The sequence below is a fragment of the Aedes albopictus genome, chromosome 1 (genome assembly GCF_035046485.1).
Source record: "Aedes albopictus strain Foshan chromosome 1, AalbF5, whole genome shotgun sequence".
Lineage (NCBI taxonomy): Eukaryota > Metazoa > Arthropoda > Insecta > Diptera > Culicidae > Aedes > Aedes albopictus.
Window position 1 is genome coordinate 26245642 of NC_085136.1, and position 16804 is coordinate 26262445.

The following is a 16804-nucleotide window of genomic DNA, read 5'->3' on the forward strand; positions in this document are numbered from 1 at the left end:
AAGAATGCTGTTTACATCTAAATCTTGCACATGATTTCACAAAATGAATGTATACAAACAAGGATATACACTAAAACCTCTCCTTTTGCAAGTTATTTTTATGCGCTTTTATTTTATGAACCTTTTTTATGTCCTGCATAAAAAGCTACCCAGAACCAATAACGTGCATAAGAAAATTGAATAATGCAGGGAGTATTCCTAAGGGAGAGCAAAGGGAGGTTGAAGGGAGGGCGTTTCAGGGAGTCCCAAGGTTTTTCAGCTGGGTGCCAGGGAACTCAGGGATCTGGGGGTTCTGTGGGGGTTTCGAAAGCATTGCAAAGAGTTTCAGAGGGGTTTCGACAGGTTTTGGAGGAGTTACAGGTACGTTTTTGGGGTTTCCTAGGGTCTCACGTACATTACATTGGGTTCGAGTGGGTCTTAAGGGGGTTTCGACGGCATTTCAAGAAGTCTCATAGCATTCTTAGGCGGGTTTCAGAGGCCAGGTGTTGCAGAGGGGCTTTTGGGGGTTTAGGAGGATCTCAGGTGCGTCCGAGGAAGTTTTAGGGGGATTTTGGAGGCATTTCAGAAAGTTTCAGATTATTTTTGGTGACTTCGGAGTGTCTCAGGCGCGTTACATGAGGTCCAAGGGGGACATGAGGTCCGAGGGGGTTTTATGGGGATTTCGGAGGCATTTCAAGATGTTTTAGAGGATTTTCAGAAACCCCATCACAATATCTTTTAAAATGCCCTTTGATTTAACCCTCGAGCGATCGCGTTGTTGTATTTTGTACAACACGTTGAAAAAATCTAGCTTTTTGTACTCAGCATTAGCGTGGTGCTGACGCAGGTAGTCAACCGCGCGAGTTACGGAAGGTTAAGCGTGTTCTTGAAACCCTCTAATACGGCCCTGATCTTAAATGCCTCGAAACGCCTCTAAAGCCTCCTTAATCCAATTGAAACTCCCGCCCTTGAAATCATCATAATCAATTTGAAATGCCTCTGAAACCCACTTGGACGCCTACAATAGGCTCCAGAAACCTCCTGAAACGCACCTGAAAACCCCTTGAAACGCCCCTGACATGCTATCAAACGCTCCTATAACCTCTAGGAACGCTCTTAAAATATTCCTGAAACCCCCTGAAATTCTGAAATAATTCTGAAATGTCATGAAACGCCCCTCAAAGTCCTTGTAACGCCCTTCAAAGGCTTCTGAGATCCCCTGAATTGCCCTTAAAGCCCCTTGAAACAACTCTGAAACCCCCTTAATACAGACGAAATGCCCCTGAATTCCCCGTTATCCCATTAAAAACCAACAAAACCTGGCTGAACGCCCTCAAAAGGCTCTTGAAACCCCCTGAAACGATGTTATTTTGTTGCTCCGAAGGTGAGAAGTCGTGACCCCAAGGTGTCGAGGAAGTAAAGCTCTTTTCGATGAAGAATCGTATCTCTCCATGAAAGGATATTGCCGTTGCAGACTGCGAACCGGTAATCTACCATTGGATGGAAGCAGAAGTGAAGCAGATGTACAAACATTGAAGAGCTCGGAATATCTGACCAGACGGACGGTGAAAATACCCGATGAAGATCAGCGTGCACAGGACATCATACGCACCGTATCACCGTACACGGCGTGATGAATGTATCGACGTCGATCACATTTACAAGTCGACAATGGGTACGCTAGACAACTGGAGCCCGACGAGCTAGCTGAAACACTGAACACCTGGTATCTACCGCATTTCAGCGTGGCGACCGTAGACAAGTTCCGCTTCGTAATGGACACCTAGGTAAACGATCTGCTAATGAAAGGTCCGGCGCGATCTTGATACGACCTGAATTAGGAACAGAGCTGCTTTCGTTGCAGACATACGGGTAATGCTCCATCTAGTCCTCAGGTCTCCCAACGTTCTTGTGTCTTGGCATGAACCGCACCTTCTTATGTGTACGTTATAAAGGCGCCATATTAAGGCGGATTCGAGCAAGTGAAGTTCTCGTCGAACTTCAGAGCCTTGTTGAAATGTCTCTATCCGGATATCGTCACGGACAAGGGGGGAACGGGCTTCGCGGTGTTCGTGTCCTCGGAATCAGATGGGAAATGTCATGTCTTCCCGCTAGACTTTCCAAAATTTGGGACCAGCGGTCCCGGGCCGGAGTAGCCCTGCCCAAAAAGTGGTAACTGCTGAAATTTATGATGCGTGTTTACGATCCGCTAGGTTTGCTCATCCTGGGTTCTATTCAGCTGAAGATCCGGCCGGAGTGACTAAACAAAGCTGCAAAACTTGGAGGCATTGGATTACTGCAGTATATTACTATCTGACGGGGCCATCATTTGGCAGTGTAGAGCTACAGGTTGTTTGCGACATAAAGGCACAAGTCTTGTGCGTGGTGTACACCAAATCAAGAGTAGCTCCCCAGAAGTCGCAGACTGTACCGTGGCTACAGCTTCACGGATGTCTTTTGGCAAGCCAAGGTGACTGTTCCTCAATGTGAGATTGTGGTAGATGTTATACCTGGATGTTCTTCTGAGCCGATTCCTAGAACTGAGCCTATCGAAAACTGACGGCCTACGTCGGGGCTCGTGTGATGAAAATCAAACGAAATGGGCACGTCGGGGCTCGTGTGATGAAAATCAAACGAAGTTCTGGCACTGAGTTCCGTCACAGCTCAACGTAGCGGTTATGGCTACAAAGCGTTCGAACTTTGGAAATTTGCAGAAATGGCTGCGAGATGCAGACTTCCTCTACAGTGCCATCTGGTCAAACGAAAGAGTCGAGAGATGTCCTCCGCAGAAATAGCGAATTTTCATTCTGATCTGGTCTTCAAGGAAGTCGTCGAACAACTGTGTTGCACGGCGTTCAAAGATGATACGATTTATCTACCTGACATTGCCAGATTCTCCGATTTCAACCGATTGATGAGGTCTACTGACTACTTCCTGAAAATGAGGAAACTGTAAGTACTTCCGGAACACGAAAGTCTGAGCTCGCTGTGAGGGACATGGCTGAAGGTAGGTAATCTTGCTACAAGATAGTATAGTCAGATGCCTTCGAATTCGAATTGCAGGCTACGGTCATGTTACGTGAAGAGAGTCGTCTATGAAGTTCTTCATCGATTCTCCGGGAGGAAATCAACCGAATGCGCGAACGCGTTCAAAACGGCAGCACGTTGTTCGAAGTGAACACTCCAAATAGATGGATAGCCGTTCTGAATACTGCTGGTGCTGATCCACGTTAAAGTCTGGAAACCGTAATCATCAACTTCAAGAAACGTCACCGTATGATCAAGACCCGTTCGCTAGTGAAGAACTACACGATTTCTGCGTGAACAGCCGAGAACTGGGAGTAAAGCCAGCCGTTCCGCAGATCGGATTCGTGGCGCCGGAGGGAACAACCCCATTCGTGTATATTTTCTCTTGTACTGGCATCGATTACTTTGGGTCACTGTATGTGAAGGCCAGCAGGCGCGTGGAGAAAGGGTGGGTTGTTTTGTTCACCTACTTGACATCAAGAGCTGTACATTTGGGGATAGTCCCGTTGCTCGATATGCACATCTGCTTAATGTCAATACGCCGTTTCATGTCTGTCCGTGGACTGCCGTTGTGCACCATGACGAACTTCACCGGTGCTGATCGAAAATTGAGAGCACTCATGAAGTCGTTGAACCAGCTACATATCGAGGAGCTACTGATCGTCCGAGGTTGGCAGTGAGCACCTCCTGGTGTGCCACACTTTGAAGAACGGCGTTGTGCGAGGCGATCAATGCCGTCAAAAACCGACCGTTGACATACGCTGCAAACGATCCCCAGGATTCAAAACCGTTGGCACCCAACATGGGCGTTGTATGGGGTTTCAAAGGGTGTTCCAGAGGCGTTCCTGGACTGTCTCCGAGAGCCAGGAGGTTGAAGAGAGTTTGGGGGGATTTTCAAGAGGTTTCAAGGGCGTTCCAAGAGATTCCATGGGCGTTCCATGGGATTGCATGGGCTTCCATGGTGTTTCAGCGGGTTTCAGGGAGTTCAGGAGAATTCCAGTGGTTTTCCACGGCTTCCAGGGGTGTTTCAGTAGTGTTCACAGAGGCATTCCATGGGGTTATATGGGCGTTCCATAGGATTTCAGAGGGCTCCAGTCCCGGGGGTTTAAGGGAGTTTCAGAGGGTTTATGGGGATATCCAGAAGTGCTCCAGGAGGTTTCAGGTGGTCCCTTGGGTATTCCGGCGGGCTTCATAGGGTTTCATGAGCATTCCAGGAGTTTCAAGAGGTTTCAGGGGTGTTTTAGGGGTATCAGGAGTTTTTATTGGGTTTCTTAGATGTTCTAGGCAGTTTCAAGGGTTATCCAGGGGTATAAGCGGTTTCAGTGGCGTTACATGGGGATCTCTGATATCAACTGAAACCCTGAAACGCCTTCAATTCACTGAGTATTTCTCTACTACCGTTGAATTATGCACGGGAAAACAAATGTACACGCAAATTTCTGTTGCGTATTTAAAAACGTAAGTTTACAGACGGTGTAATTTTACACCTTTCAAGACGTAACTTCAAATGGATTTCCAACAATTTTTGATAGTTTTCGTCATAATTTGACAAGCAAGTTGTAGTGTTTAGTAGAATATCTGTAATTTTAATTAGTTCATCAATTCACGCTCAATAAATCAAAATTATATGTCTTGTAAAATTCGTTGTTTGTCAGTGTTGAGTCCTTTAAAAGCAAAACTGAATTCTCGTATTTTATTACGTCCAACAAACACAAATGTTTATTTTCCGTACCCATCAAAGTGCATCGACTCAAGATCATCAGCCTGTCTCTTCTGACTTGTTTTGATCGCGCTCTACACTCATTTGTAGAGCCGTTGTCCTTGACCCGTTTACGAATCCGCTTGGAATTCCCCGAAAATTTACACTCTCACTTGCGCTGGGCTTGCGGACGACGGCGGATGCATTCGCTCCATTGCATCGACAAACCTGTCGACAGACTAAACCTACAACCGCCAACAATCTCTGCAGTGTCGTGGATGCAACTAAAACAACAACACAGTAGTATTGTGGACGATGGTTGGTAAACATGACCGCGCGCAGCTCAATGAATGGGTCGTAAAATCGCACTTTCTTCGGTGTGACCATTTTGGATCGTAGCAGTCCGGTGCGGTGCGGTGGAGGTAGATGTATTGCGTACACTACCACAAGTTTGGACGGCGCCGTCGCGCCGTCGATCACCGCCTACTCTTTTGCGCGCCGATCAGCGCACTTTTCCGACTCAAATCGGAGCCGAGGTGCGCCGCGTAATGCGCATCTAAATGGCCATCAAATTAGTGGCGCGGTCCGTTTAAGGGGAGGGCGCAATTCGGAAATCGGGCGTTCAAAGCGTATCATAGCGGATAAGGGATCGGTTGATGTTTCAATTAGAGGCGGCTAATAGAGGTTAGCGCTTCGGTGAAATGGGCAAACCTCGATAATTAGGTGCTGATTTGGAGGATTATCGCTGCGCGATGCACAGCAATGCAGCTTGCTGCGGACTGTGCGTTACGCAGCATGGTATGGACTGTTACATCGAGCCCTTTTTTTAATCGCCGCCCTTTTTTCTTTCTGTTTCTTCATTGCAGGTGACGCAAGCAGGCGATTATGTTCTAGCTGTTGCATCGATGCTGTTGGCCCGCCTTAAACACGACGAAGTCACGCACATCCTCAGTCAGGTAAGTGTCCGACGAAGCTGGAGTCGAAATCCGAACCGATTTCAGACCAACACCCGCGGAGAAAAGTCCGCTTTCCAAAACGTCGGCGAGTCGGCGAGTCCTTCGAATATCTCAAAGCGGTGCGGCGCGACGCAACCATGTTAATTCAATCAGTTCCGTCGTAATTCATCTGCGCGGCTCCGCGGGAGGGCAATTACCCCCGTCCGTATACGTTCCTTTATGTCGGCTGTAATTTATCTCTTAACAATTGAAATGGCGAACCAGGGAGTCCTAAAAACCTGTTCCGTTGTTGTGGAGTGGCGGCCGCGGCCAGTAACGGTACACTTTGTGTTTTTTTTTGCGCATTTTATACAATCGCGGCAGGTTCACGTAAACATTGCGCCACGGCTTAACACAGCAGCGAGTGGCGCGGCGCGTTCGATCGAACACATGTTTTTGGCAAATCGTAAAACAAAGTCTGACTGACGCGCCAGCGATCATTAAAAAGAAGCTTCCACGGACGGAGAGGCTTTTATGAAACCGATTTCGGAGGCATTAGATGGTGGATGGTGAATTGATTTATGGCTTGGTGGATTTTTTGTTAAACGGACCTCCGAAATTAGCAAGATGCAACCAAATTGTCTGAGTCGACATCACTTAGACGATTGACTGACTTGGACTTTTGGACTGTTGTAAGTTAGCTAGTTAATTGCAGGCAGATGATGATTAGGGTGGTCCAAATTGAACAAAATGCTTTTTTGTGACACAAAAAGTCATTGAACAGTATTTTTGAAGTATTCCGTAAGTCTTGGAATTCAAAAGTATTAAAAAACACACTCAAAAGAATGTTAAATATATTTTTTCGAGATGTGCCAGGTCATCCAAATTGTTCTTGAGTTTAGAACACAATGTTTGCTGTAGAAGTCTACAGTAGTAATACATACTTTTGCATCATAAAAAGCTATGACACTATGCTCACAGATTTTTTTGGAACCTGAATATACAATAGGGTAGCATTTGATGTAATCTAGGTCATCCGAACTCTCCTACAGTCAAGAAGATAAAATGCAACAGCTTTATGGACCCTGTTTGGTTTTTTAATGTGAACATCGTTGATAGCGATAGCAACACAGGTATGCCAGTTGATTTCAAGCACCATGCTCCAGGAGGGTTTGGACGACCCAGAATAATCCTAAAGCACAAAGTTATGTCTGCTGATTTGAACCCGTAAATATTCGGGACAACCTTCTTTTAGTAAAACTGTAATATCTTCTTAGTTTGCAAACATTTTACTCCGGAATCCTTCAGCCCAGAACTATACCAAGGCCTTCAAAGTACTCTGCAGTTTGTGTCACAAATCCAGCATAGTAAACTTAATTCCAGGCACGAGCAACGGTCGCGGAACATAGTCTACGGTACTTCAACAGCCTCAAAGCACTGCGAGAATCTACATGGTACAAGGATTAGGTAATCTAGATCATCCAAACTGCTCTGAAATTGATTTTCATAAAATCTACAGACTCTACCATCAATTCTGTTTACTCTGTCGTTGACATCCATTCATGTTGATGACCACTAGACCTCTCGAGATATCACGAGCCACTCGATACTGTGGTAGTTGGACATTCCATGGCACACAGATGGCCTCCAACACTGGTATTTCAGTCGATTTCAAGCACTATGCTCCAGGAGAGTTTGGACGACCCGGAATATTCCAAAAGTACAAAGTTATGTCTGCTGATTTGGACCCGCAAATACCCGAGACCATCTTCTTTTAGGAAAAATGCAATATCTTCTTAGTTTGCAAACATTTGTCCTTTGGAATCCCTCATCTCAAAACTATACTAAGGCCTTCAAAATACTCTGCAGTTTGTGTCACAAATCCAGGCACGAGCAACGGTCGCGGAAAATAGTCTACGGTTCTTAAACAGCCTCAAAACACTGCTAGAACCATCATGGTACAAGGATTAGGTAATCTAGGTCATCCAAACTACTCTGAAATTGTTTTTTTTTAATCTACAAACTGTACCATCAATTCTGTACACTCTGTCCTTGACATTTTTTGACGTTGATAACCACTAGACCTTTCGCGATATCACGAGCCACTCGATACTGTGGTAGTTGGACATTCCATGAAATGCAAATGGCCTCCTAGCACACTTTGAGGTTTGGGTAACAATATCTACATGCTGATGTACAGTGGTGTTGCAAAGCTCAGTGGTTCCCAATCTATGGTAAAGGGTTACATGAATCCCCAACCGACAGTATTGAAGGAAGTGCAAGTATTTTACTGATTGAGGTTCTCAAGGAATACTTCAATCAATGTAATGATTCACAAAGCTCAGTAATTTCTGGAAGAAATGCCGATGGAACCGACGGTGTGAAATTCCTGTAGGATACTCTGATAGAACTCCTGAGGATTCTTGGAGAACTCCTAGAGGAATTTCTGGAGGAATTCTTGAGGCTATTAGTGAAAGAATTCCTGGAGGAATTCTTGGAGAAATTCCTAGAGTACTTTCCTGTGTAATTCCCGGAGGAATTGCTGGTGGAGCTCCTATACGACTTTCTTGTGAGGAATTTCTGGGGGAATTCATATGAAATTTCTAAAGGGAGTTCCTAGAGATAAAAGTTGGTGAAATTCCTAGAGGAATTTCTGGTGAAATTCGTAGAATATCTAGGTATTTCTGGATAAATTTCAAGAATTTGTAGTAAAATTCCTAGAGGAAATTCTGGTAAATTCCTAGAGCATTCTGGGAGCATTTCTAGTGGAATTTCTGGTGGAATCCTGGAGGTGGTCGTGGAGGAATTCTTGGAGAGTTTCCTAGGAGCCTTGCTGGAGGAATCCCTGTATGATTCCTGGAGGAATTGCTGGTGGAGCTCCTATATGAATTCCTTGTTTAAATCCTCCAAAAAATAGTGGTGAAATTCCCGGAGAAACTCCTGGCGGAAATTTTGGAGAAATTGCTATGCATTTTCTGGAGCGAGTTCCTAGAGGATTTTCTGATAAAATTCCAGGAGGAATTTTTGGTTAAATTCGTAGAGGAATTTCTGGTATAATTCCTAGAGGAATTTGTGGTGAAATCCCTAGAGGATTTTTTGGTAAATTCTTAGTGGAATTTCTGGTAAATTCATAGAGGAATTTCTGGTATAATTCCTAGAGGAATTTCTGGTAAAATCCCTTCAGGAATTTCTGGTAAATTCCTAGAGAAATTTCCGGTAAAATTCCTAGAGGAATTTCTGGTAAAATCCCTAGAGGAATTTCTGTTAAAATTTATAGAGGAATTTCTGGTTAATTCCTAGAGGAATTTCTGGTTAAATTCTTAGAGGAATTTCTTGTAAAATTCCTAGAAAAATTTTTGGTAAATGCCTTGAGAAATTTCTAGTAAATTCATAGAGGAATTTCTGATATAATTCCTAGAGGAATTTCTGGTAAAATCCCTAGAGGAATTTCTGGTAAAATCCCTTGAGGAATTTCTGGTAAATTCCTAGATAAATTTCTGGAAAAATACCTAGAGGAATTTCTGGTAAAATTTCTAGAGGAATTTCTGGTACAATTCCTAGAGGAATTTCTGGTAAAATTCCTAGAGGAATTTCTGGTAAATTCATAGAGGATTTTTGGTATAATTCCTAGAGGAATTTCTGGTAAAATCCCTAGAGGAATTTCTGATTAAATCCCTTGAGGAATTTCTGGTAAATTCCTAGAGAAATTTCTGGAAAAATACCTAGAGGAATTTCTGGTAAAATTTCTAGAGGAATTTCTGGTACAATTCCAAGAGGAATTTCTGGTAAAATTCCTAGAGGAATTTCTGGTAAAATTTCTAGAGGAATTTCTGGTACAATTCCTAGAGGAATTTTTGATAAAATTCCTAGAGGAAATTTCTGGTAAATTCCTAGAGGATTTTTTTGGTAAAATTCCTGGAAGAATTTCTAGTAGAGTTTTTGGTGGAATCCTGGAGGTCGTCGTGGAGCAATTATTGGAGGATTTTCTGGAGAAATTCATGGGAGACTCCCTGGAGGAATTGCAGGCGGAGTTTGTATATGAATTCCTTGTGAAATTCCTAGAAAAAATCGTGGTGAAATTCCTGGAGAAACTCCCAGGGGAATTTTTGGAGGAATTCCTATGCATTTCCTGGAGGGAGCTCCTAGAGAAAAAGTTGGTAACTGCTGGTAAAATTTCTGGAGCAATTTCTAGTAAAATACCTAGAGGGTTTCCTGGTAAACTCCTAGAGGGATTTCTAGTGAAATTCCTGGAGGAATTTCTAGTGGAAATTATGGTGAAATCCTGGAGATCGCCGTGGAGAAATTCTTGAGAGACTTCCTGGAGATCCCTGTGTAATTCCTGGAGGAATTGCTGATAGAGCTTCTATATGAATTCCTTGTGAAATTCCTAGACAATCTCGTGATGAAATTCTTGGAGAAGCTCCTGGAGGAATTGTCAGAGAAAAAGTGGGTGAAATTTCTAGAAAAATTTCTTGTAAAATTGGTGAAGTTCCTGGAAGAATTCCTAGCAGAATTTCTGTTGGATGAATTCTTGAAGGATTCCATTCCTGGATAAATTTTTGGTGGAACTCCTGTGTTATTTTTTAGAAGTGTTCGTGGATGAATTCCAAGAGGAGCTCTTGGAGGAATTCCTGGAGAAATTCCTCGAGGACTTTCTGGAGGAGTTTATGGCGGAACTTCTATGTAATCTCTGGACGAATTGTTGGTGTAACTCCTGGAAAAATTTCTGGAAACAATCCTGGTGAAATTTCTGAAGAAACTCCTGGTGGAATTTCTAGAAAAAAAAAATCGTGTGTAATTCCTAGAGGAATAACTGATGGAATTGCTGGTAAAATTTCAGGAGAAACTTTTGGTGAAATTCTTAAAGGAAGTCCTGGAGTAATGCCATGTGAAATTCTTGGAGAATTCCCTGGGAAAATGCTCCATGAGACGAGGAATTCGTCATATTTTCACTTTTTCTTGACACTGTCGATCGTTAAGAGATCCGCGTAACTCGTGACCACCAAATTGGAAACTACTGCACTGGGTTTTGTTCCACCTCTACACGCTGTAGCTGATACTGCTTCAAAAGATGGTCAATCACTTGCATTTTTTCCTACCACTTGCTGTTTTTGAGAAATAAGCACGAGCGTTAACCCTAAATTGGGAATCACTGTGCTTTGTTAAACTTGCAATAATGCAATGAGTTCTCGCTGAGACGTACATTTCAATTCAACAAACAATTTCACTTTGTCTGTGTTCGTAAAAAATGCAGATCATGTTGGTCTGCATGGTTTCAAGCGAAAACAACAACTGTAACGGCTGTTGATGTCAGTTCTAGAAGACAGTTTGGACGACCTAGTAGAATGCCTAAAAATGTACAACCACATTCATTGGCGTTCAAATAAATTCGGTTAACATGGTTGATAATACAACGGTACTCAATGTAGTGGGATTGACTACATTCATAGTTGTAGTCCTGAACTTATGAACTCCAGGGTAGTTTGGCTATGATAGATTACCTCAACAGTATCTTGGTATGGTTAGTAGGATCTCAAGAGTCATAGATTGCAGTTGGTTTTGTAATGTTACGGTTTATGTTATGTTCGGGATTTGTCTGTTTATCCCGAAGGACGTCTTCTAGGAATCAACTTTATCCTTTGGATAGCTAATAGGTCATCAATTATAGTTGGTTTCGTAATGTAACGGTTTACATTATGTTCAGGACAGTTTGGACGTTTCATAATGTTCCGAAAATGCAATACATTGCCTATTTGTATCATGGAGGTTCAGTCAACAGTATTGGTTATGGAAAGTTACTTAATATAGTGGAAAATTACTAATGACCCGATGTTCTCAACTTCAAAGTAGTTTGGCTGGTCTAGAATTCCTGAAGCTTGGGATAATTTGCAAGCTTTCAAGGAGAAATTAGATTGAAGTTGGTTACAGAAAAAACACCTATTGTAAAGGCTGTAGATGTAAAAAACTGACAGCCGGGATGACCTGATATGTACTCTGTACTAGAAAGGTAGTTTTGCTGATTTTGAATACTCCAGAAAATTTCAACATTTCGATGACCAATTAGTCTTGAAGAGGTTTTGAGAACCGTCATAAAACCTAGTATCTTTTATTTTGGTTTTATGGTGGCTTTAAGAACATCTTCTAGTCTGTTATTTGAGGTAGATTATAGTTCGATGTGTAATTTTACAGTTTATAACGGAAACAGCTACTGTAACGGTTGTACGTACACGTCAAGGACTGAATTCTAGGACAGTTTGGATGACCCAGAATATGCCTTCTTCTTTTGTATCATTATCGCTTTCTTCTTGTTTCAGTGAAGTTGGTGAACAGCTGAGTGTTGCAAAAATGGCTGATGTTATTTATGTAGACTTGCACTGTTCAACACTAGAATAGTTTAGTGTAAATCTTAGAACATCTTGAAGGAGTCCAAAGGTTATGCCAGGATTTGTAATGTTACAGAGTACGAAAATAGCTACTGTAACAGCTGTAGACGTCAAGTGCTAAATTAGGACAGTTTGAACGACTGGTTCGTCCCTTCTTATTCTCCTTCTTCTTCTTTTTGTACTTGATACAGAGCCAGTTACTAAGACTATATGCCCTCTAGAATACCTATACATACCAAGAAATTTAACAATATCTGTAGGTCTTCAGGGAAGTGTACGATTTATATTGATTAATACAGTTACAACTGAAGACCTGCCCTTTTAAACTCCAGGGTTGTTTGGCTGAAATGAAATATCTTCAAAATGTATTGGAGTGGCCTTGGAGAATCCAAGAGGTGGATTCTCTATGTAGATAATGACGACTGTACACCAAGGAAGCAACTACAGGGTAGTTTAGGTGTTTTGGCATACTCCAACAGAATCTTAGAAGAATGGTTTGTAAGATCCGAGGGGTCCTTATATGATTAACTTTGTTGCGGAAACAGCTATTCTAAGCGCTTTTAGATGTTAAGGGTATCCTTTCTTTTTATCCTTTTCTTGTTTCTGGTCTCAAGCTGTTCGGCCTGACAGGTATAGTACGAGTTGCAAAGACTATATGCCCTTCAGAATATTTAAAAAAGTGCATAACAATGCCTATTGGTCTTCAGGCGGTTTCATGGGTGTCCGGCCATTTGGCCGAATGCCGTTTGGCCGAATCATGATTAAAAGAATTCAGAAGAAGTTTTTGACATTCTAACTGCCAATATGATCATCAGAAATACCGTCGTTGGGGGTGAGAATGGGTCAAAAAAGGATACTCAAAGATAGTTTATTATATAACTAATGCAATTGAAGTCGGAATAATTTTTTATTTGGTGTGTATACTCTTCTATGTAGTAATGATAGTTGAGCAAGAAAGCAACACAATATGTGTATTGCTTACTAAACTACACATCAATGAAAAATGACCCAATCTCACCCCTTAGAGGGGGTGAGAATGGGTCAAAGTATTCGAAGTCGCCTATCTAAGAATATAAGTTAATTTTATTGATCATATCCAGTAAATCTACTTAAAATACAATGAAACCATGGCGAAAAAAAACTTAGGTAATTTAAAAAGATGATTAATCCATCTAAAAGGGCCAATATAACCGAAAAAATGGTTGAAATTTGATAAAATATGGTTTGTATGTTGTATCGCCATTTTTAGCCACCATAATCATCCTCATTTAAAGTTTCGACTTCCAAGAGAGAAGGGAGGAAGATTACAATGAGGGAGGGACGCATTGAAAGATTGATTGAAAAAAAATATTTTTAGTATACTGCATAAGAATTGTTTAACCAAGCCCTCCGTTATAAACTCTTATGTACATGATCATTGGCCTCTCAAGATAGAGGGTCGTTCAAATATTATGTTATACAACATTTCACATTATTAGACCTTCTCTCGCAATAACATTTAAACGAATATGCAGTACACTAAAGGCTAGATGATGATTAGAGGAGCTGTCCAAACGCATGGGTGTATTTTTATAAATGATACTAGGCACTAAACGTATGAACACACTCGCTTGACGCTTCTTCGACATATTTTCGAAAAAAGCGTGCTTTTATGAAAATACGGTAAACATGGCACCACTTTAAAGTCAAATGGGGACTGGATAACAAGTTGAATTTTTAGTTAAGGTTATGTGCAGTCGATAACTTGCTTGACCCAATCTCACCCCCATTCTTAATATTTGGACATAGGGTCGAAAATATTGAATTTTTAAATAAAAAGTGCATTGACAGCCCACTTTTTTCGTTGCATCAACCAGGTAATACCTATAGCTAACTACTTATAAGAAAATTTATGGTTAGGTACATGTGTGAAACATTACGAAGGAGATTTTTTTTCAGAGTGATTTACTAGTAGTTTTATCATATAAGTTTAGCCACAAATTTAACAAAAAAAAGATTATTGCTAAACATCTAATTCTGCATCATGACGTGTAAAAACATCTCCTCTTTGAAATAATATAAAGTTTTTAATATAAATTAGCGATGATTGATGAGTCATTTCAAATCTTATGTTTCTCCGTTTTGACCCAATCTCACCCCCCAGACCCATTGTCACCCCCATCGACGGTATTTACTTCTTTTAATCATAGGCTATTCTTTCTAGTTTTGATTTTCAGGGATTAGTTGGCGTTGGAACTGCCTATATTTTATCAAAGATTTTTCCTTCTTTGACTCATAGGCTGTTCTATCAAATTATACTGGGGCTGGGAACAAAGGCATGGCCACTTAAGTACATCATTCATTTTTCGGCCAAACGGCATTCGGCCAAATGACCCTTTCGGCCAAATGGCATTCGGCCAAATGGCGTTCGGCCAAATGACCCGGAACCGGTTCCATGTTTATAGACTGCTAAATACTGTACATTGTACGTGTCCGTGTACAAAAAATAAGTAAATTGGTATACAATTAGCATAGATATAACAGAAAACTGCTCAAAATAGAGTCCCCTTGCCCAAGTTTATCCCTCACACTATTTGCAAGTTAGATAGACGCGTGTCGGACCGCAATTTAGAGAAACCCAAGAGTAAAGATTCACCCCTGGTCGACGCAGTGCGATTAGTACATCATCTCGAATGATGGTTGTTGTTGTTGTTCTTAAAACGCTTGTTAATTTGCAAGGCTCCAATCAACCACTTGAAATCCGCTGCAGCCATGCCGCTACGAGTTACTCAAAACCATCTCTGCCTCCGAAGTAGCTAGCCTGTGAGTAGTGCAGTGGATTTACACCCTTCGCTCTCTCAAGTTTTGCTCAAGGTCTTTCCCACCAGGGACCAGCATCAGAGGCGTTAAGAACTCGTGTCATCGTGGCGCAATATTGATACATCACGCGCCGCGGTGCGACGAACGCTTCTTTATCCCGTTACAGCAAGCACTCGAGGTATTTACCCGACTAGAAAGTTATATCAAGTATATATCATATTGTGTTATGATGTTATAATATTTTTCTGTAACTTATTATTGCGCATTTCCCACCTCACTGGACCCCTTTCGCAGTTAGTATAACTGCGGGATCGTGAATAAAACTGCGATTTTGCATCGAAACGTGTCGGTGTCTTCTGCGCACTTATGCATTACAAAGTGCTGAATAAGTGCGCAGAAGACACCGAAACGATTCGATGCAAAATCGCAGTTTTATTCACGATCCCGCACTTATACTAACTGCGAAAGGGGTCCAGTTGGGTGGGAACTGCGCAATATGTTATAAACTAGATGCAGGATGATGTTAAAATAACTAAAATTGTAACAAAAAGTACACTAGTGTAATCAAGATTATAACCTATTTTGTTATAATAATATCAAAATTATAACAAAATGTGATATGAATTATAGCTTCAGGATTACTAGTTTCTATCAAAATTTGATACGATGTTGTTACATAACATTTCAAATGTCGAATTGAGTTATGGAATTTTTAAAACACCAAGGATGTTCAATATGATTATATCATAATGAGTTATAAATATCATAGCTTTTTTGGATTATGTTATATTTTTGTTACAATTTTCTAGTCGGGTAACTTGTATCACGGTGACGACGACGACGGTCGACGATCATCATGAATGGCACTTATGCACTACCAATCGGCCGGTAGAAAAGAAGGAAGCCGTAAGCTTAGTTGAGCTCAGGCGAGGTGTTGCAGCGAGTGTGCGAAATCAATCTGGGTGTTGCAGCAGATCTCCCGGCGAGGTCGTTCCCACTTGTTTACGATTGTTGAGAATCGTTGCATTTTGTTTTTGTACGCTGATGATGACCCTCTGTGACATTTGCAGCAGCAGTAGTCGTTGGGAGGCTGCCGTGCGTACAATTCAATTAGTTAGTGGAACATTGTTGATGGACGGTTCATATCGTACTGCCATGGAGTGTGCATTAACCTTCTTAGCTACGCTACTTCCAACGATTATATGTTCAAACCCAATTCCCTGAAATCGAAACGGTTGGTACGGTTGTCCCCGTTTCTTCCTTCATTAAATTCAAAAAGTTCTGTCAATCATATTATTCATAAGTGGATAACCTGATTGCCTTAAATTTTTGAGTTATCTCCCAACCCAGTGCAGACTAATGCACAGTGGGCCTGGCCATTTTAATATTTGTACCGCATCTCTGATATGCTGCAAAAATTAATGCTGACAAGATAATATCAGAAGAAATTTTGATATTTCCAGGATGCTTTTCAATACTGGCTGTGCAAGCACTGGAATAGAATAGTAACATTGTTGATGGAAGGTTGAGTTCGATGTTTTTACGCCATCAAATCAGACGTCGCATATGGCCGAGTCGCGTCGATTTAACTCGCAACGTTTTTTCAGTTATGTTGAAGAAGTGTAGTTATCTTGTAACCTTGTAACCAGCGAGGCAGAGAACTAGTCGTAGAAATGTTCAGTTTTTCCAATTTCTGTCTTGATTCCATTCGGTTGACCACCCAGTCAACCAGTCATCGTATAAGATGTTGTATAAGATGATAAAGTGGAGGCGATATGCGTACATTTTACATGCGCCTAAATGGAGGCATGCACGCATATGGCCTCCACTTTAACATCTTATACAACATCTTATACGATGACTGGTTGTCTGGGCAAAATGGAAACGGTTCCGGGTTGCTTGGCCAAACGCCGTTTGGCCGAATGCCGTTTGGCCGAAAAATAAATGTTGAACTTAAGTGACCATGCCCCTGCTCTCCGCAT

General features: G+C 41.7%; 1 protein-coding gene across 3 annotated transcripts in view; it reads left to right on the forward strand.

Moving 5' to 3' along the window:
- LOC109415190 (all trans-polyprenyl-diphosphate synthase PDSS1) overlaps nt 1-16804 on the forward strand; it is a 288054-nt gene that overhangs the window by 230809 nt on the left and 40441 nt on the right. For all 3 annotated transcript variants that reach the window (XM_029855102.2, XM_029855103.2, XM_029855104.2), the window contains exon 6: nt 5572-5661. In XM_029855102.2, the coding sequence (XP_029710962.1) occupies nt 5572-5661 (90 nt within the window). The remainder of the gene's footprint in view (nt 1-5571; nt 5662-16804) is intronic.